General features: G+C 61.4%; 1 protein-coding gene across 10 annotated transcripts in view; it reads left to right on the top strand.

The window, feature by feature from the left end:
- HDAC4 (histone deacetylase 4) overlaps positions 1 to 21,672 on the top strand; it is a 263,985-nt gene that overhangs the window by 180,131 nt on the left and 62,182 nt on the right. For 9 of the 10 annotated variants that reach the window (XM_072719004.1, XM_072719003.1, XM_072719005.1 and 6 more), the window contains 2 exons: positions 8,782 to 8,902; positions 14,219 to 14,340. In XM_072719004.1, coding sequence (XP_072575105.1) covers positions 8,782 to 8,902; positions 14,219 to 14,340 — 243 coding nt within the window. The remainder of the gene's footprint in view (positions 1 to 8,781; positions 8,903 to 14,218; positions 14,341 to 21,672) is intronic. The other variant, XM_072718999.1, reaches the window with a different exon arrangement.

Raw genomic sequence — 21,672 nt, forward strand, 5'->3', positions numbered from 1 at the left:
GTTCTGTGTGCTGTTCCCCCTTTGGAAGATTGTGGGGGTTCCCGTGTCCCTTGGGGAGAAGCCACAGCCCCGCTGCCTGCCAGCTGCTGTGCAGAGCACCTCCGGTGGGCGCAGCAAGGCCCAGTGCCCATGGGCCGCGGTGTCCTCCACACGGGCGGCCCCAGGCCCCGGCTGAAGGCACACGAGTCTCAGGCGCGCCTGCACCTCTTCCGTCGGGCAGCCTGTTTCCAGTGACACACCCAGGACCCGGGCAGCGGAGTGAGAGGGCGTCACGTCCCCAGGCCCGGGTCGTGTGCGCCCGAGACGTCGGTGCTCCGCTGCACTCGTTAGCTCCCTGCTAAAATCCATCACGTCCAGCTACTGAGGGTGGTAGGCCACGGAGACAAACCATCTTAGCCTGGCGTCTGGATTTTAATCTACGTACGCGCAGCAGCACGAGGTGTTGTAAAGTATCCCCGTCAAGTCCGTTATTTGAAATTCTTTGAGAACCTTTCATGTTGGTGTACGGTGCACATCGGGGCACACCCTTCAGCGTGTAGGGAACAGTTCACGGGCTGGCCTCCCGGTAAAGCCCCGGACCAGGACGGGGGCAGCATCCGGCCCTGGGCCCTCCAGGCCCTGCCCCCTCCTTCCCAAACTACCTGTCGTCGTCCCCCTCCCCAAACCTAGCAGCTGCTTTTGAAGTTTATTTGGACGAACTTGCTAATGTGTAGGACTTCGTGCTTCTCTCACTCAACATCACGCTCGTGCCTCGTGTCCTTGTGTCCCGTGTGGCGGGTCTGCTGATGGTTGCTGCTCCATCCCCGCTCGTGGCACACCCCGAAGTTCAAGGTTCTCCGTCCTGTGGCCGCTGGGGATTTGCCCGGTTCCTAACCTCCTAACCGGAGCGTCAGGGGTGGTGCCGTCTCCTGGCGTGGAGGCAGGTGTGAGGGGGCGTGGCCCAACCTGAGGGATGGCACTTGCCCCTTTCAGAGGTGAGGCCAGGCGGTCCCCAGGCGCCGTCCCATCGTGCAGGGCAGTGCCCGTGTCCCGCGTCCCCAGCAGCACCCGCAGCCGTCAGCCGGTTTTGCTGGGAGCGCCGACCCCGGGGGCCTTAGCCACCGAGGCTCAGCCTGTTTCATGTCTCCTGTCAAGTTCCTGCTGCTCAAGTCTCCCCCTCGTCTCACGGCGGGGTGTCGCCCTCTTCTCCGGGTGGGGAGCGCTGTTCAGTTCACGCTCTGCCCCGAGCCCTCTGCCGGAGACGCGCGTCGCTCCGATTCCCCGCCGGGTGGCACCTGCCTGACAGCGCGGGGTCCCGCTCGTCCTGCCGCCCGACCCACCCGTCTCCTCTGGACCCGGGTCAGGACGCAGCCCGCCCGCGTGTCGTGCCGAGGATCGTGCACGTGTGTGGACGCATTCTCTTGCAGAAAGGCTGTTCTTTTTCCCCGAAACACACAGCCGATGTGTTCTCTCCGTGTTCAGTTGTGTCTCCACTTACCTACTTGTAAGTTTTTAGCGGTTGGTTTGATACCTTTTATGATCATTAGTTGCTACGGCGCATCTTACCGTTGAAACGATATACTTTAAACGTACTTTTATTTTAACGGTTTGGTAGACTTTCAAGGCAGGAAGCAAATCAGGAGAGTTTTTACTCCGCGTGAGATCTAATGTCTCATAGATACCTGAAAGTAATTACTAGGTCTGAGCAGCGGACCCCGTGCTATCGCCCCTGCAGGATCAGGTGGCGGCCCGCGGGCTGTGCTTGCCCTCAGGCGAGACTCCACGCACGCATGCACGAGGACAAAGGGCCATCAGGGGAAACTAAATTGCAGGTTTGGGTCAGCACCCTGCACGCTCGGGCTGCAGGTGGGGCGGGTGGGGGTCACAGGGGTCACCCCGCTGCCCAGCCCACTGGCGCGATGACGCGCTCTGGGCGCAGAGCCCCTGCCGGCCCAGCCACTGCCTGGGGGTGGGGTGTGCGGACTCCTCCGTGTCAAGGGACCTTCCTGGCTGGCGTGTGGCGTCCGTCCCCCGGGTGCCCCATGCGCTCGCTGCTCAGCAGTGGAGGGTGGGCTCTAGCACCGTCACGTCTGGAGCTCCCTGCGGCCCAGGAGAGTCCTCTCGCTCCGTGTAGGGAGTCCGACTACCAGCGGGCTCGGCCGCCGGCCTTGGGGCTGCCTTCTGTTCTGCAGACCCGTCCCCGCAGATGACAGCACCTGGGCCTCGTAGGAGCCCTGCGAGAGGGGCTGCTCCTGGGGGCCAGAGCCACGACGGGGCTGCACACAGCGCGGCCTCTGCCTTGGGTCCTGCTCCCTGTCCAGCTCCTGTGCTTTGGGCCTCACCGCGCACCCTCCTTAGTGTGTTTTGCTTTGGAGTAAGGAAGCCGCTGTTTACCCAAGGATGGAAGTTAAAACTGAGTATCAGCTGGTTGAAGTGTGCCCCAACTAACCAGCAAATAACCAGGTTTTCAGATTGCTAAAAAGCAGCTTGGGCTACATTAGTTCCTCGTAGTTTACCAGAATCTTCCAATGAAAATAACATCTTAAGCCTCACAAAATGTGAAGCGATTGGAGTTCAGAAAACCTTTCAGATCTGTTTACACGTCAGAAACAATTTCTGCACCACCTACCAAGCATCCTCCCCGCCCCGAGTGGAGCGTTGGAATGTTCTCTGCTTCCCTCCACGCTCGTCACTAGCAGCAACCCTGGTGGTTTTCAATTTGTGGATTTGGGTGGTCAGGTTTTATTATTAATAATAAACTGTGTACAGTTTGGGTATCTGGCACGCTCGTGTAGGCTTTGCAGCCCTGAGTGTGGTCTTGTGAGAAGGCAGGCCTGGCAGGCCGCAGTGGTGGACGCCACTCGGGGGCTCTTATGTGAGCGGGGCCGCGGGCGGGCTGGGCCCTATGAACGAGGGCCTTGTTTGCCCCAGCAAAAGGGCGCTTGTGGGGGAATGCAAATGGCCCGGGGCGTCTCCCAGTTGTGAGCATTTGAAAACGCAGCGCAAGGCATCTGTGTCGTTTCTTGGGGTTTTTTAGAAAGGGAATTTCCTATTGAGTATTTAATTAAAGTTTTGTTACATTCGTAAACATTCACAGTACTTCTGATTTTAAATAATCCCGCAGTTTTCCGTTGCGGATTGATACCAGTTAATGCTACTTCGCTCGAAAGAACAGTGAACTCTTAGAAGCGGTGCCGTTCCGTCTCTCGCGCAGCGCGGACACGTGATCTTTAGTCAGGTCAGTTCTACGTAGACGAACTACATTTAGGAATCTAAGACACACGGTTCCAAGGAGAATCCTGCAGAAGGCGAGTCTGTTCTGGGAGCAGCCTGGGGCGGCCGCGGCGACCTGCCTGCTCGCTGCTGTTTACAAGCGCGGCCCAATCATTCACTTTGTTTTTTTTTTTTTTTAAAAAAAAAAAGGCCCAAAAGGCTGGAGTGAAAAGATCCAACACCTGATCCAGAAAGTCATTCTATGTCGCATCAGTGACGTCGGGCCTTCCTCTGAGGCCAGAGGCTGGACGGGAGGTGGGCACAAGAAAAGTGGGTGAATCCCGATGGGTGACGTGCAGACGCCGTCCCCTCCCGAGCCCCGGGGGTCCCGCTCCGCCCGCCTGCATGGCCCCTCCTGCCACCCGACTGGGTCAGACCCCGGCAGCTCCGTCCTGATAAGCAGCAGGAATTATTATTATTTTTTTATTATTTAAAAAAAATTTTTTTAGCAGGAATTATTGTTATTGTTGTTTTTTAAGTAAAACTTAGAGATGTTTGGATATCTGTGTGTGGCATGTGTTCCGTGGACTCTGTGACTTGGACTTAAGGTGGGGGGACCCTGGGTGAGCGCTGGGGGTGTGAGGAAGTGTGGAGCCACTGCACGGGGCCCCGGGAGCTAACGCGGCACCCTGGATGCTCACCTGGATGAAAATGCAAACTTACAAGAAAAAAAAAAAAAAAGGAGAGGAGAAAACTGTTCTCAATCAGTGTTCCCGGAAGTGTCAGAAGAGCGGCTCCGCGAGGCCTACTGGGTTAGAATTAAGAGCGTGGGGATTCCGTGCACGCGGACAGATGGACGGTAGCCGCAGGCAGGACACGAAGTGCGGCAGCCCCGGAGATGAGGACCCGGCTACGGGGGTGATGCTCTTTCTGGAATCCCCTCCTGTGAAGCTCGGAGAAGGAGGGGCCCCCGTGGTGCCCCGAGTGGAGCTGCCCTGGCCCTGCTTCCTTGGGGTTGCGGCCACACCTGTCGCAGGTGGGGGGACAGGCTGCCCTCCAGTCCCACTACCCCCCTCCCCCCACCCCTGTGCCATTGTCCCTGGGAGGAGGGGCCGGGAGGGCCCTGGGGGGGTCCCACCCTTGTGACCATGTCTCCATCTGTCGTCTCTGGTAGAGAGGACTTGGCCTGACATGTCAGGGAACGTCGGAAGGAACCTTCCTGAGTTCGGGGAGGTGGGCTTTTCTTTCTTTCTTTTTAAAAATTTTTTAAAGGTTTTATATATTTATTCATGAGAGACACACAGAGAGAGGCAGAGACGCAGGCAGAGGGAGAAGCAGGCTCCATGCAGGGAGCCCGATGCGGGACTCGATCCCAGGACCCCGAGGTCACACCCTGAGCCATGGCAGACGCTCAACCGCTGAGCCCCCCAGGTGCCCAAGGTGGGCTTTTCTGGATTTGGTCCCGAGAGAGCTTGGTAAGGTGCCCGCCCCACCCTGAGCCGTCGTCATGCGGCACAGCTCAGGGGACAAGTCCTGGCCCATGCTGAGGAGGCACCAGCCCCGGGCGGCGACAGGGTCGGTGTCTCCTCCGGGGGGTCAGCTGCCCCCGGCCACGTCTTGCCTGTCACTGGGGTTTATCTCATGCCCTCCCTGCTGGGATGGGGTTTATCCTTTGCCCCCGAGTTCCGGGGCCCGTGCTGCCAGCGGGGAGAGGGTCAGAGGCTCCCGGACATGGTCCTTGGGCTCGGCCTGTCCCGTGAGTGCTGCGGGAATCCCAAGCATCCCTCCTGTGGAGACAGGGGTTCCCTGAGAAGCTGAGGGCGGCGTTGCTGGGGACGCTGGGGGCTGCGAGCTCCGCGCTGACGTCCTCTCCTTGTCCTGCTTTGCGCTGTGCACTCGCCCGGAACCGCAGCTTTGAAGGCCGGGGGACATCTCCTCCTCCGCTGGGTCCTCCTCCTCTTCCCCCTCTTCCCCCGGTGGTCTGATCCCTTCCCGCGGCCGCAGCGCCCAAGGAGGGGGAACCCGGGCTCCCCGTCATGCGTGATTCTCTGAGCGGCTTACCCTCAGCTCACACACGGATCAGCAAGTTTGCGCTTCCCCGTTGGGGTGCCGCGCGCCCTGCTCCTGCGTCCCCCCACCGCCCTGAGTCACCTCTCGCTCCTGGTGTCCCCGGGCACATCGTGCCCCACACGGCTAACCCTTGGCATGGTTTCTCGGCCGTGCGCCTGGTGCCGCTGCGCCGTCAGGAGCGCCAGGTGACCGCGTCCCCAGGTGTGTTATGAGCAGACCCTCCGAGTCTGCGATTTCGGAGTCCACCGCAGGCAGGAAACACGGGCCCCGGGAGCCCCGATCTGTGTCGGCCCGACGCTCGCCGCGTTTGGAGGCACTGAGCAGCGATGCTCAGAAGCAGGTGTGACGGGGGGCCTTTGGGCACCTCCCTCGGCCTGGCCGTGTCCATCCTGTGTGCCCTCCGCCCGCCGGGTGCTCGGCTCACACGGGGCCCTGGGGAGCCTCTCTCCTCATGCGCCGATGGGGTCATTTCCTCGGACCCTGGGAAGGCCCCAGACAAAAGCCCATGTGTCGTGATGGGAGCTTCTGAAGGTGCTTTGCAGTCGGTTTAGTGAACTTTCTTTGTGCTCCCCTTGGATGAGCTCATTCAGGCCGCGCTGCAGCTGCGGAGGACCCGTCCCCCAGGGGTTGGGGCCGTCCGACCGCGGCCCACGACACACAGAAGGGCCTCTGTGACGCCACTGCGGGGTGCGCTGCCTCGGGGAACGCAGACACACCTACAGCCAGACGAAGTCAGTTTGTGAATGAGACGTATCCTCGGGGCGAACACAGTGGCAAGAAAGGCTGTTTCGCAGGGACGTTGACAACCTATGAGCAATTTGTCAAAGTATCCGCCGAGTCTCCTACGCCAAAGCCCATTTCCCGTGTATCAGAGAGAAACGTGGAAAACCAGCAACAGCAAGCAGCTGAATGAATGCACCGGCAGCCCCAGAGAAACAGGGTGAAACAAAACGGATCGTGTATCCGACCAGCGAAAGGATCAGCCTCCAAGCCCCCGGCGGGAACGCTGGGGCAGGCGACGCGGAAACACGCACGTGGATGTCAGATGGGGGAAATCCCAGTGTCCCTTCCTGTGCTGGGGGAGGTCCCGTTCTTTCCTGCTGTGCTTGTCCTTTACTTTCGCACCGAGTCACGCTGTCCTGAAAGCCGCACTTGCACAGTCCTCCCTCCCAGCGGGGCCTCGCCACCCGAGCTGGTCCTCCAGGCCAGCCAGTTCCGACTCTGCCCACCTGGGGTGTCAGACCCCACGGGGAGTGTCCCGTCCCGAGTCGGCCCCCCGCTCCGGACGCCAGGTGCCAGTCCGGGTCGTCCACTGTGCTTCCGACCAACCGGCCGTGGGTCACACGAGCCCACACCCCCCTCCTTGGCTTCGTTTAATTCGTTAGAACAGCTCTCAGGACTCAGGGAGGTTCCTACTTCGGTTCACTAGGTTCTTAAAGGATGTGGCAAAGGACACAGGGGCGGCCAGGTGAAGTGTACACAGGCCGAGGTCCGGGCGGGTCCCGAGCGCCAGAGTTCCCGTCCCTGGGCAGTTGGGGTCACCTTGTCGGGACGTGGACGTGTCTGCCAACATGGAGAGCTCTCGAACCCCATCCTGCTGGGACTGTATGGAGGCTCCCTCGTGACCGGTCGTTAACTCCGTTTCCAGTCCCCGTCCACCCCCCCCCCCCCACACACACACACACAATGGGGCTGAAGGTTCCCAGCTTCTAATCCTGGCTTGGTCTTTGGGGACCCGCCCCGTCCAGGAGCCACCTGAGAGTCCAGCCGCCACGTTAGACCAAGAGGTGTCCTTAGTGTTCTTGTCATTTATGAACGTGCAAGGGCTTTAGGAGCTCAGTGCCGGGGCGGGGGCAGGTATATAGGTGCACGTGTTTATACTCATAAGCACACAGGTGTACGCTCACGTGCACACACGTAGCGTCTCACACATTCAGGATATCATCCACGTTTTAAAAGGAAACGAGAGCAGGGCAGAGGCCGGCCCACAGAAGTGGAGGAGTAGGAGTCAGAGCCGGGGCCCTGGAACCAGCGGCTTCGTTAGACCCTGCCGCCCCGAGGCGCCCCGACCCTCCATGCCCCCCCAGACCGCTGCGGGGTGACGATGCCCACTTACAGTGTTAATGGGAATTTTAAATGTGTGAGACCTGCCGTGTAGTAGGCTCATGGTAGGTTTATTGCCATAAAACATACAGCTCAAGTGGATAAACATTTAAAACACACACACAGACCCACAGCACCGCCACCAAACAAACCACGCAAATTCTCTGAAAGAAAAATAAGCCAAGGACATAAAGGTGTATCACGAGAGGGAAAGGTGACTGCTTGCCCGGGTACTTATCAGGGACATGGTGAATGCCAGTTACCCTTCCCGTTTGCAGCAAGTGACAGTCCCCAGGACGGATGAAGACAGTCACACGGTGATCCCGACACTGTGGGACAGAGATGTGGGTTCACGTGGTGATCCCAAATACTGATAGAGGCGCAGGGCTGCATAGGGATCCCAGAGAGTGAGGGCCCGAGACACGGGGTCACGTGGTGATCCCGAATCCTCATGAGGACGCGGGGTGCCCGCCCGTGAGTGGCACATGACGGTCAGTACAGGAAGGCGATGTGGAAAGGGATCAGAGGGTGCTTCGAGGGCTATCACGTTACTTGTGTCAGCTGTATCGATTGTGTTGGTCCTTCCCAAGCAGATCCTAACTACGAACAATGTCGGCTCGTAAGTGTTCACGGCAGCACGAGCAGGACAGAGGATCTGCAAATGCTTCGCCGTCAGAAAACGGTTCTGTGGAATGTAAACTGTGCTTTGCTCACCTCCTGAAGTGTTTTTCCACCATTAGGGATCCTGGCTGGACTCTGCACGACAACAGGAAACACTTAGCCGCTCGCACACGGGAGGGCGGATGCAGGGCCGCTGCGGCGCCGAGGGCAGCGCCTGGGTGTGGGAGCGCAAGCGCGCTGGCTGGGACGCTGAGGCGCGGGGCCGCCTGGCACGGCCCTCGGGGTAGGCCTGGCGCGGGGAGGGACGGCAGCCCCCCGCCACGAGCGGAAACCAAGTCAGGGTGCGTGCGCGGGAGCGCGCCCATCCCTTCGGCGGGCGGCCGTGGGTGTGCACGCAGCCGACTCCCAGACTCTGCTGCTGCGGCTCCAGTGAGAGAGGAAGCACCGTGCTGCCAGCGCCTAAGTCAGAATGTTCTTTTATGTAACGTTGACTTCCCCAGCGCCGTTCTGTGTTAGGTAACAACACGTCTTTATGCTGATTACTTCTGCGTCTTAGACGACTGCAATTATGTAAAACCTTCACGGGAGGGAGGGAGGGAGGGAGGGAGGCCTCGTATTAGAACTTCTGTCCTTGTCCTTTCTTGGAGAGGCCGTCAAGGCATCAGCAGCATCCCGAGTTAGACTGCCTGGCCCGTCTCCGGGCCTCCGCGCCGTCCCGGGTGCACGGCCCCGCGTCCCCCTCCACCTGCCCGGCCCGGAGCCCCAGTCACCTGTGTGTACTTTCTCCTGTGCCAGGTGCGGTGGCCAGCACGGAAGTGAAGATGAAGCTGCAGGAGTTTGTCCTCAATAAAAAGAAGGCGCTGGCCCACCGGAACCTGAACCACTGCATCTCCAGCGACCCGCGCTACTGGTACGGGTAAGTGGGGGTGTGCAAGGGCCCTGGGGCCTCCTCTCTGGGGCCGAGTGGCCCCCAGTTTTTCACCCCGTGAGGTGGGGGGGTGTGGACTGATCGGCTGTCTAAGCACCGTACCAACCACGGGGGGACCTGATGCGTCCCGGCGGTTCATGCGCACGGCGGCCATCCGGGCGGAGAGGTGCCCATCTTTAAACGAACCGACGGAGGCGCGAGGGGCCAACTGGCTGTCACTCTTCTCACTATTATATATTTTGGCCACGAAAGGGTCCACTTAAGCTGCAGCCTGGTCTCCAGTGTCCGTAGGCACCTACTGAATGTCCACCCCGTGTTTTAGTGACTGCCGGGTAAGTCCGCAGCATCCGTGGCATGTTTTATTTTTACGCTGGGAACCTTTTCCCAGAGCAGGCATAATGGACGGAGGCCACCAGAGAGCCTTGTTCACGCCAACAGCTGAAGAGGGCTGCCGGGCCTTTGCAGAGAGGTCAGTGACGGTGCCCGCGGGCCGCGGGATGGCCTCAGCACGAGCTCGCTGCAGAGGGGCTGGCCACGGCCCGGGCCCCGGAACCGAGGGGCGAGTGCCTGTGGCTTGACACAATGCACAAAGGTGCTTCGTAGGTTTTGCTTGGAAATACAGTCCCCACCCCCCCCCCCCCGCCCGCCCCTTTGCAAGGGTAATGTCACTTCTCACAGAAAACCCATAGGGCCGTTTTCATGAATCAAAATATGCTCATCCTTCATTTTATTGGGGAAAAATGTCATCTATAGCTGAGCTCCCACGTGGGCAACTGTTTGTACTAAGTCAAGCAGCACCAGTCTCGCCGGGATGACCCCACGTGTCCCAGTACATAGAGGCGCTTCCGTTCCAAGGCACAGACCACTGGCCTTCTGCCCTGCGCACCCACTACACGCCGCGGTCACGCCTGCACGTGCTGTTGGCGCGCACATGGCTCAGCCACTGACACGATCCCCACGCAGAGCGGAGGCAGCACCGTCCGTGGAAAGCCGTGCAGGACTCCCTAGAAATGCTGTGAGCAGGCCGGCTGGGGGATGCACCCCGAGGAGAGCAGGTTGGGTAACTGCTGAGATGGTCTCCGTGGGGTTTGCACTGAAGACCGCAGGAAGACGAGCGGGGGACGGGGCCTCCGACTGGGACGCACTGGGGGGACCAGGGGCCACAGGCCTGCGAAGGCGGCAAGAGGGTGGAGGTGCGGACCTGCTGGGGCAGAGCAGTTAAGCAGCCAGGGTCGGGGTTGGCAGGCGGGGAGGCACAGGAGCCCTTTGGAAGAGGGTCGTTTCAGGGGAGGTGGGGTGGTGGACGCTGGGGGACGGTCAGCCTCGGGGAGGCCGTGTGCTGACAAGTGGGAGTCATGGGGTGACCACCTCGAAGTTCTCGGCTGGTGGAGGGACATTGGTGCCAGGCTCCCCGGTGAGTGGGCGGGAAGGAGGCTGGGGCGGGGGACCCCTGGCTGGAGAGGAGCCCCTCTCCGGGGTGATGGGGCTCGGAGGTGACAGACGGAGCCCAGGGCTGGGACAGCACATCACCTCCTGCCCCGGCAGCAAGGGAGCGCCCCAGGGAGAGGCTGGAATGGAGGGAGGAGCTTCTGGGAGCAGGAAAGGGGGAGATGGGGAGGGCGGGTGCTTTCAGGCTGGGCTGGGGGTTCCCAGGAGGGCCTGACCCGGCTGCTCCCCGGTGAGCAGGGCTCGTGCCCTCGGGCCTGCCCTGGGTTCAGCTCCCTCAGAGGGATGTGGGACACGCAGGCCGGACGTGGGGAAGTCAGCCAGGGGCCAGGTCTGTTTGCACCGACTTTGGCAGCTGCCTTGTTTTGTCACCCTATACCCAGCCTCACGGAAAGGCTGTCACATCCCCTTGCCCTGGGCACAAGCTTGGCCAGGACACTGGGCCTTGGCGGGGAACGGAACTTTGACCCCAGCTTCACTCCGCCCACAGTCATCCGCACAACCGTCAGCCCCAACACGAAAGCTAAAACTCCTGGAAGCAAACATAGAAGTTCTCACACCCTGGGGACGGAGGGGGACAGAGTTCTGAGGACACCGCAGTCACCCGGTGTAAGCCAAGGACTCCAGCCGTGCACCTCGTCACAACTAGAACTGCTCTTTCAGAGGCACCGTTGAGAAAATAAAAAGGCAAGCCACAGACTGGAAGAAGGTATTCACGATGCCTGTGCCGGACAGAGTGCTGGTATCCAAAATATATAAAGAGCTCCTACAACTCAATAAGAAGACAAGTGATCTACTGAGAAAAATACAAGTCAAAAGTTTGAACTTCTACTTCAGAAAATAAGACAGACACAGAGCCAGTCTGTGGGAAGATCGCTGGCCAGCAGGGACTTGCAGACCAGAGCCTCACGCCCGCTGGGACGGCGCAAGTTTGCAAACTGGGCGTCGGGGAAGGTGTGAAGCCCGTGGACTCGCGCGCAGGCAGCTGAAAACGCTCGAGCGGTTCTCATGAAGCGAACGTCCCCCTGCCCCTTCGTTCTCCTGCTACTGCTGTGCACGTGGACTCGTGTTCTCGTGGTCACAGCTGCCTTAGGCGTCAGCACAGAAGAACCAGAGCAGCAGGTGAACGCGGCAGATGTGACGCTCAGAGGGGAGCCACGCGGAGCCCTGCTCCGGGACGAAGCTCGGGAGTCGGCACGACTGAGCTGGAGACACGGCCGGCCGGCGGCTGGGCTGGGGGCGCGGAGCCTGCCCACTGAACGGCAGAGGCTGTGTCCGCGGGGACACCCCGCTCCGTGTCCTTACTGCTGTGGCGGCCCCACCGCGTGTGTCTGAGCACGGAGACGGGGACGCTCGGACCGGGTGCCCCGCAGGTGCCAGACGCCTGCCTGCCGAGCCTCGGCACGGGGGAAAGACCGTGAAGCATTTCAGGAGGAACGTGTAGCTTGATGGATGCGGGGATGCTGGCTTCGGGGTGTGGGGGTACGGAGCTTACTGACGGCAGCGTGGCTGGTCTTATTCACTGTGACGTGGCCGCTTACCGTTGAAGTCGCACGTGTGACCCACATCGCCCTGGGTTGGGCGGGGCTGGTTAAGCGAGTCCACGTTCCGTTTGTCACTTGCGTGAATCTGTCACTTGTGGAAATCTGTGAATTTCCCCCCATGGAAAGAGGAAAGGCCAGTCGATGACAGAGTCTCCGTGGCTGGACGCGTGTTGGGCTTTGTTCCATGCTACGGCCTGCGCAGGGCTGAGCAGGAAAACGGAGCAGCCCTGGTTTCCCGCTTCAGTAAGCGCAGCCGTGAAGACCAGGCGTCACCGTCCTCCGGATCCCGGCACAGGTGCCGCCCGCTGCCTCCTGCCAGGCCCTGGGGAGGGGCTGGGAGCCGCCCCCGTTTGTGGGCAGGGGTGTGGGTGTGAGGGTCTGTGAGTGAGAGCGTGAGTATGTCAGCGTGTGTATGGGGTGGGGTGTGCTGAGTGTGTCAGTGTGTGTGCATGTGAGTGAGCGTGTTGGGGGGTGTATGTGCAGGTGGAGGGCGGAACGCGATGCCGCGTGTGCGAGGCTGTGAGAGAGGCTGTGAGTGTGGGGTGCACATGCGGCCAGCGACAGGACTTCACTTGGCTCACCCTCGGGTCCCCGTTCCTGGGGTGCACGCACTCGTCCGGGTGGAACAGCAGCCCTGCTGGGGGGGTGGGGGCAGGTGCCTGGGGATGACTCTGGCCCTGGGGTCTGCAGGGTTTGAGGAACCGCGGCTGTGGTGACGGGCGTCACTCCCTCACAGTCTCTGGATGTGGCCGTAGCACGGCAGTGGGGGGAGTGCAGCAGCCGCAGGTGCCCTGGCTCAGACCCTCCCCCGGGGCGATGCAGGGGTGGCCCTGGTGCACACCCCTTCCCCTGGGGCGATGCAGGGGTGCCTCGAGCCCGGGCCAGGGCTCCTGCTGCAGCTCTGAAGGGCCCCCGAGAGCAGGGGGGTTTTCACACCGACAGCGTCTCCAGAGATCAAACTGGAAGAGAAGACCTCAGCTCCTGAGCAAATACAGCTCCTCCAGCTTGCAGCTCCACCGTGGACGGTGTACGGTGTCAGCCCAAGGAGAGCAGGGATTATTTATAATAACGTTCTACCCAGAATCACCGCTCATACTTTGGGCTCCCATAGCGCACGCACAGATCTTCCCCCATTTCTCGCAAAAGAGGAGGCACGTTCTCTCCCAGACGGTGACTTGGCACCAAGACGTGTGCGGCTGGCCAAGGCCACGTCCCCCCCAAGGACCCCTCGGAGGATGGGGCTTGGTAGCGAGACCGTGTTGCCCTCAGAGCGTTAATGAGATTGTCGGGGAATGTCCTCGAGGCCGGGAGCCACAGTGACAGGAGGGCTTCCTGCCTGCGGAGGTGACCCCGTGGCGGGTGCAGGCGCGTGGGTGCACCTGTCCCGGGAGCGGGAGCTCCTTCCTGCTACGCAGCCTGGCCGGCCCCGCAGCCCAGATGTCGGGCCGTGCTCGTTGGCTGGGCCTCTGATCAGCACATTCTCCGCACAAGTTTGCTCTCAAATATTTAAATACCCACCTGTAAGCGTTTAAGAGCTCCCAGTCTCAATTCAAATAACACCAGGTGCATGGCTGCGGAGCACTGTGTATTCAAATAAATAGTCTAACAAATTCCAAATAAGTAAGTTGGCAAATTTGTTTCAAGTCATTAAGCAGATTACACAGTTTAAAGACTCAACAGAATCCATTACACCTCGGGTGGGTGCTTCCAGGAAGGCGCGATGGTCGGTCCTCCCGGGGCCAGCAGCGCCCCGTGCCCCAGCCTCCTCCCGGCAGATCCGGTCTCGCCATTTTAAGGATGTTGAGGGGTCCCTGCTGGGGGGGGGGTTGCTCGTCCAGGCACAAGAGGTTGGTGACTGCCACCGACCCCCCCAGGGAGGCAGGGTGCGGAGGGGCGTTTGTTCCTCTGAGGGTGCATACAAACCCTGGGTCTTTCCTGCTGAAGGGAGGTCCCCTTGGGGACCCCAGACTTACCTACTGCTTGTTCCCAGTGCGCCCCACGTGTCTGCACCTTTGGTCCTGCACACAGGCCCAGGACGAGGGCCCTTCTGTGGCTGGCTGCGGCCTGAGGGCCAGGGGACAGCCGTGCCACAGCCCCAAGAGGAGCCAGTGACCGGTGACCGCCGGGCGTCGCACGGGCCCCCGCTCCCCTGTCTCCAGGCTCGGCCTTGTTTCCCACGTTCAGCGGTGGTCTTGGTCTCATCTGAGCCTCGCCCCAGAGAGGAGGCGGCGGAGCTGATGGGGCGATGTGTCCGCCGGGCGTCCGCAGTCCACCCCTGCCTAACTCACCGTCTGTCTTGGCCTCTTCTCTCCAGGAAAACACAGCACAGTTCGCTCGACCAGAGCTCCCCGCCCCAGAGCGGGGTGTCGGCCTCCTACAACCACCCGGTCCTGGGAATGTACGACACCAAAGATGACTTCCCGCTCAGAAAAACAGGTCAGTGCCATGGCGAGGTCAGCGAGGAGCACTCGGGGCGGGGCTCTCGGCAGGACCCCCCACACCCCCCAAGTGCCTGGGGCTCTGCTCCTGCACTTAGAGGGAATCCCTGCTTATGGTTAAGTATTTGCTTTTTTTTATTAGAACATCATTTTTAAATGGTGTCCTTAAGCATTCCCTATGATTCATACCAACAGCAACGAACCTCACGTACGTACACCTACGTTTTGAAACTCAGACTCCTCTTTAAACAGCACGGAACACCCAGCTCTTCTCTGGGTGGTGTGCAGCGCTAGGCACAGGGCAGAGCATCCCCGGGGGGCTCAGGGACGGGAGGCCTCGCGGGGGCAGGCCAGCCAGCGTGTGCCCTCGGCGCTGGCTCTGGGCAGGGCCTGGGCAGCGGGGGTGGCTGGGGGGGTCCCAGAGCGGGAGGAAGTCTGCTCAAGAAAGAAACCCATTGTGTCCTGCAAGGACATCTCAGGAGGACGCCTCGGGGTTGCGCGGCCCTGTCGCAGCAGAAGAAGAAGGGTATTCACGCTCCAACGGGCTCTCTTGGACTTTCTCCAGCGGTGATGGTGTAAGTGGGCAGTGGCTTTTCAGAAAGATCGGAGTGGCCGTGGCCGGTGCACGAGGGTGGCCGGAAGGGCAGGGGCCCGAGGAGGAGCGTCTTGCAGAGGCTTTGCTCCCACGAGGAGAGGGCAGGCTGTGGAGGAAGGGCACCTGGCCGCAGACAAGCCTGTGGAGCCTGTGGAGCCCGTGGCTGCAGGGCATCCTGGGGAATTCCAGGCACCGCGCGCAGTGGAAGTGAGGCCTGTGTGCTGTAGCTCTTTCTTGGGAAACACAATTTTTGTTCTATCCAGAGGATTTGGGTTGATTTTGGACAGACATGCGCATGAAGGCAATCGCACAGCAGCGTCTTCCCCCGAGTGATGAGGCACTGGGGGACGGGGCTGGGGGTTCCTCTGCCCCCGCGACCTAGAGACGGAAGACGTGGGGGGGCCTCTCGATAGGCAGGGCTGTGCCCCGAGCACGCGGTGCGGCACGCGGGGAGCAGAGTCCGAGTCCAGAGCCAGGGATGGCAGGGCGGCCGCCGAGTAGCGCCCGGTGCTAGACTGACACGTGACGTGGAGAGGCGCCGCGAGGACGGCCACGGGCAAGGACCCCAGAGTCCTTGGGGACTGGGAGAGGATGGCAGAGGGGTCGGCGGAGCCCCTCCGAGTCAGGCGAGGACCCCGCAGGCACGGGCCGGAGACCCTCCCCGGCGAGAGCGGCGCCCGCTGTCCTCTCCTCAGCGTGAGCGTGTGGTTCTCACTCGTCCACCAAGGACGGTGGTGGTTTCACTAGAGGGGAAGGTCTCTGAGGAGCCGGGGCTCGGTCCTTCCAAGGTGGCCCCGTGCCCCGTTCTGGAACCTCGAGCTGTATTTAACCAAAGTCCAATCAGCACGACGGGAGGTCGCGGGGAGCAGCAGCCACCGTGCCGGGAGAGGGGCCCTGGGGTGAAGAGAGGAAGGCGGTGCCTGCCCCGGGTGCCTGGCCCTGGAGAGCGAGCAGCGGGGGGTCTCCCTCAGCCTAGGGGCATGAGGAGGGGCCGGGTCTCCACGAGCTTTGTAGCTCTCAGTACCCAGTGGTGGATTCCCTAGGTTCCCCTGGCCTCAGTTTCTCATCAGTAAAATGGGGCTCTGCACACCCACATCCACATCCACCCCTTGGTGGCTGCAGCGAGCAGGAAGGCAGAGCCTCCTCCTGCCCTGGGGGTGGCGAGGGTGGCCCCCAGGGTCCCAGTGGAGGAAGCAGAAGGCTGAGCTCCTGGCCACCAAGCGGAGCCACCTACCTCCTGCCGAGCGGCCTTGCCCCCGAGGTCCCAGGAAAGGACAATGCATAACACCTGCCGCCATGGCCCTCACGTGGCTCCCTGGCGTGAGCTCACACCACCCCCCAGTCAACATAGCAGTGGGGGTGCCATCGGGGACGTTTGCTCTGGTTCTTCCAGCCGGACAAGCCCGGCACCACCTGGACGCTGGCTCCTGTTACAGGACACGGACCCCGCATGACCGCTTGTAGCGAGGGGCTCTGCAAGGCCCCGGATGCGGGGCAGCAAAGTCCTCGCGGGCGCGCGGACCCGCTGCTGTTCCGCGGAGCTGCACGGCCTGCGGCGTTGGTCTCCCGGGCCCCTGCCCTCTCTCCCGGTTTCTGTGGCCGCTGGTGCCCAGGCGGGAAGCACAGCCTGTCACACCTGTAGCCGTGAGCCGTGCCGTGCGGCCCCAGCCCCCTGCTGCCCTGCGGAATGAGGCCTCGTCGTCACACTCGGGGAAGCGCCCGTGAGCGTGCAGTGCTCCAGAACTTAATTAAGATTTGATTGCATTATCAATTTTTCAAAAAGGCACCGCCAGGACATTAATAACATTTATCATATAAAGATTTCAGAGGAAATGTTTAAACCACTTAAGGGAGCAGAGCGTAGGTAGGTGCCCTGTGTCATCCCAAAAGCGTCCACTTTCAAACACTTGACGTCACTATTTCTAAATAATCGATATCTGTGCCTTTCTATGAGAATCGGTCGCAGGAACGGCTGCAAATGTGAAGTTTTAGTTACAGCATGCCTGGAATGAATTAAAATTAGAATCTTTCATAAGTGTGACATACACTTAAATAATCCCACGGTTTGGGTTTGGCACTGGATTATGGGGATCGTGCACAGCGCCCGCCCGCCCCTCAGTCCCCAAAGGGCAGCTGCGCCCGGGAAGTGCAGAGCTACTCTTGGGGCTCCAGGCACACCATCCTGCTCTGCCCCTGCCCCTGCCCCTGCCCCTGCACGGTGACTTCACGCTGGCCGCAGGGCCGTGGCCTGGGCGTAGATCCTGCTGCTTCACTTCCTGCCTTGTGACTCGGGGACGCCTCCTGTGCCTCCCTGTTTTGCCATCTGTAAACACCCACCTCCTGGGCCAGGAGGAGAAGTTGCAGAGCGCTGGGGGGGGCCGGCGGGGGGGGGCTCTGCTGTCATTTCCCCAAGCTGTCGGGGTGCCCTCGAGCCTCGCCCTACCAACAGCCCGTTCACGCCAGACTCGCTCCCCTAGACCCTCCCTCAATGCCCCCCATTTGGCCAGGAACTGCTGGACTCCTCCGAGGCAAGACCACACGGAAATCCGTGCTTTCCCTCGCAGGAAAGGGTGCCTTGCCCTGCTGGGGCTTCAGGCCCACGTCCCGGCTCCTGGTTCCCCTTCAGCACCTGCGTGCCCGGCTCGGGCCTGCCTCTCTCCCTGATGGGAGACCCCACCCCCTTCCCTCCCACCTGCCACCTGCCACCTGCCGCCTGCCGGGCTGGGTCATCCCCGAGGTGCGGAGCACCCGGACTGAATTTCCGAGCTTCTCTAAATCTAGTAACTAAAGGTTCGCTGCGAACTGTTCCACACCCCGCCCCGGCGCCGGTCAGCGGGTGCTCCCTGGGGTTTGTGGGCATCGAGCCGCGCAGCCAGGATTGCTGGCTAAGCAAAGCGTTCCCCGCTCACGCTGAAGAAAGGATGCTTTTCCACTCTCAACGCAAGCCCTGCTTTGTCATATCGATGATGTGTAGAGATTGTATTTTTTTCTGGTAGCTTCTTCGACTTTGTGTTTTTAAAGATGTTTAGCTGCCGTCAGTTTTCTTATGATGCCTCTTAACTTGTCCTCTGATTTCTGACTGCGGAAACAAGCCCAGGGCGGAACAAGACAAAGCTGCCCGTCGTTGCCCATCTGCGGCCGCTCCCATCGTGACCGTGACCCCTGGGACCGCAGCACTGAGCGCAGTGCGCCGCTCACCCCCCTTGTCCGGGACGCTGACCATCTGTTTCAGGAAGCAGACCCCGGACTGGGGCTCAGGGAGGAGCACCCACGTCAGCCCCGTTGAGAGCGGTTGTGCTGCCCGCAGGCCCGTCCTCGGCCCCGGATGAAGTGGCGGGAGGCTGGGAGGTGCAGGTCACAGCTCCCCATGGTGCCTGCACCAGCCCGGGCTCCTGTGGCTCTTCCTTCTAGAAGGTTCTCATAGCTCAGCACCTCGCGGGTTTGCAGCAGTCTGTAGGAAGTGGGAGCTGATTTCCAAGTTGTGGGAAACGGCGGGTTTCCCCAGTCTGTGGGTGAAGCTGCCCCACTTCAGAGGGGGGAGCTCGCAGGCAGCCTGGCCCACCCTGGCCCACGGGCTGGGACTTCCCGGGGGCTGCTGGGTCGATCCTGTGCTGCAGGTGGCAGGGCCACAGGGGTGGGGCAGGAGGGCTGCAGCACGGTCCCCTGGGCCACCCACACAGCTGCCTGAGCAGCCCAGGGGGTTGGGGAGACAAGGCAGGCCCAGCACCAGCTCCCCGCCCTCGCCTGCCTGGCTTTCCTTATCAGGTGTCCTGTGCTGCCGTCGCAGGAGCGTGGGTCACCCTGCATCCCCCCACATACTGCACCCAGTCACTGAAACAACCCCCCATGACTGCTGTTCCCCTGTTGCATCCTGGGGCGCCCTGACACCCAGGGGATGGAGTCCCTGCCCGTGGGGACCACGCATGTTCCCTAGCGACGCTTCCAGGTCGGCAGTGACCTTTGCGGGTGGACTCTCAATCCTAACATCTAAGTGCCTTGCCCGGTCACCTCGCAGTTAGCTTGGCATCCAGACTCAGTTGCCCACACTTCCCCAGGAGGGCCCGGCCGGGGCTTCTGACCCGGGTGTGCCGGCACCAAGGCAGTGTGCTGTGCCCGCACCGGGGCAGCATCCGCCCGCCACCCATTTCTGTCTGGTGGTGGTTTCGTGAGCGGCTGCCTCGTGCGTCCGGGGTGGCGGGCTCGGCGCTGCTCCGTGGGTGGGCGACCACAGGCCATGGGGGGGACCCAGGCACGTGAAGGGCAAAGACTGTGGGTCCAGGCCCCCGTGCAGTCTCCAGAGCAGCATTGCTCAGCTGTGCGGCCTCTGGGCGCCAGGGTCCCGCTCCGTAGCCCGTGGAGACCCGGGTGGGTTACCTGCGATCTCCGCAGCCACGAGACCTAGCAAGTCGGTGGATCCCCCCGGACCCCGGCGACTCGGTGACGTCCTCACGGTTGGGTTCAGGTCAGCGTGGGGAGCGGCTGATGCTCCAGGCACCAGGACAGGGCGGTTCATAGACACGGCCTCTGCCATCAGAGGGGGTGGGGGGCTGCGAGCACCGTGCCGTCGAGGTCCCGCTCGGGGCCAGCTTTGGAGCCCTGGGGCGGGAGGGGACGACTCCCACACCCTGCAGTTCAGCCGCAAGGCGTCTTGTGTGCTCAGCTGCAGTGTGATACGTGGCCCTCGGGCTCTTGCCGGGGCCCGTGGACCGTGCCCTTCCGCGCTCCGCGAGTGGGCAGTGGGATGGTCGTTGCAGCCCCGGGCACGGCTGCCCTGCTGGGCTCCCGCGGGCCTCGCGGGCTTTGTGCGGGGCTGGCTTCCATCGACTCTGTGCCCTTAAAACATGTGTAGGAGTGTGCTCCGAGGGTGCTTCGAAAGGCCTTATTGTGCTTTCCTAGGAAACTTCCAGACACGATCTGCACGGCCAAGTGCTAGGCAGCTTCTCCGTGAGGCAGGTGGGCTCACACGTTCTGTGCCCCGTCCTGTACACCTGGACGTCCCTCAGACCCGACCTCCCCCTCCTACGAAAAGGACCCGACGGGCTCTCCAAGTAACCCTCCCAGTTCACAGGCCTCACCGTTCAGTGGGCAACGGGGGAGGCCGCGGAGACGCGGGCTGGGGCGGACACACACCCCCCACGGCGGCGTGCAGGTCTTTTTCCCTTATGAAGAGATCACGTGCCGTGTGTACATGACAAAACAAATCACACACACGTCCCGACTCTTACGTCCCAGAGACGAGCTGCCGTGATGAGTCTGGTGTCGTCTGTCTGTCCGGATATCTTCTTGGCTCGCGTGCAGGACGGTGTATCTGCGTGCGCAGAGCGTGTGCGGCTGCCCTTTTGTTCTCAAGAACACTTGCTCCGTGTCTTGCCCCGTGAGTTTATTAGTCAGCTACGATTCTACTGCGTACGCCCTTCCGCCTGAGTGTGTCACCGTCGGAGCCTTTTTCTGTTTTTCTGATACTCGTCCATGAAGTCGTAAGTCCTTTCCAGTGTCACTCTACCTCTGCTCCCTTGTGCTAGCCTGTCTGTAGGGTGGATCCCGGGGAGCAGGGCCGCCAGCTCCAGGGGTTTGCACGCTCTGAGATGCTGAGCACATCCCACCACACCAGAGCCCCGGGGAGCCCATTATCTCCGCTTCATTAAGGCGCCACCGCGTTCACCCGAGCCCATGCGACGGATGAGTAAGTCCCGCTGCCTGCGATGCGTTCAGCAGCAATCCCGTCACTGTTAGTAAAGCTCAAGTATCTTTATGTGCATCTTACGTCTTTCCTGCTAGAATGTCTGCGTTTTGCAGCGCAGCAGGGATCTGGGTGGCTGTGACCCAACTCCCGGGTCATGGTCCCGGCCACGCATGTGGCCCGTGAGCCGCGCAGACCTCGGAGAGCCAGCAGGCCCAGGCTTGTCCACCGCCGTGCGCGGCGTCCAGAACCACGGGACACTCAGGCAGGTCCCCAGGCGTCCGGTGGACGGAAGTCTGCTGGCCAGTCCCCCATCCAGTTCTGTTTGGGGTATTTCTCCTTGTGGGTTTGTAGGAGCCCTTGATGTGTTAAGATCAGTCCTACATCTGACACGTGTGCTGCAGAAGTCACATTCCCGCGTGTCCTTTGGCTTTCCCGAGTTTTTTTGTTTGTTTGTTTTAACCGTCTTCAAAGTAAATAAATGTACATAAACTGGAGCGCCCCACAAGGCTGAGGACGTGCCCCTCCCTGTGACAGGTGACAGACAGAAAGTACACACCAATGCAGGGTGACCTCGCCTGTGCTTCTTTGTTTGCAAAACTCGTGTTTTTCTGAAGTCGATTGCTTTTTTCGTTTGCTTAGTTTTCTGTGTGCGTGTGGTTAACTCACGCGGAGGAGCCCCCGCACAGCAGGAGGCCCAGAGGCTCCCCTGGGGCCTGGGACACGGCGGCAGGCACACGCCCGCCCCAGGCCCCACCTGCCCCTCCCCACCCCGTCGCCTCCCCCTGGACTCCTGAGCGGCCCCTCCCTCACCTCGGGCGGGTGCAGCTGCCCTCCAAGGAGCTGCACGGGCCGTGGACCCGAGTCCACGCGGGGTGGCCGTGTCTGCTCTGGCTCACGTCTGGCTGATAACCTGGTTGGTACAGAAGCCGCCGCCCTGCAGGATTGTCGGGTCTTCATCGTGCCTCCAAGTGGCTGTTGCAGAATCCGACGGCGCTGCCAAGGCCCGGCCCCCGGGCCGCAGTGCTCCAGGACCCTGCAGGGTGGGCCTGCAA

Source organism: Vulpes vulpes, chromosome 9 (genome assembly GCF_048418805.1).
Source record: "Vulpes vulpes isolate BD-2025 chromosome 9, VulVul3, whole genome shotgun sequence".
Lineage (NCBI taxonomy): Eukaryota > Metazoa > Chordata > Mammalia > Carnivora > Canidae > Vulpes > Vulpes vulpes.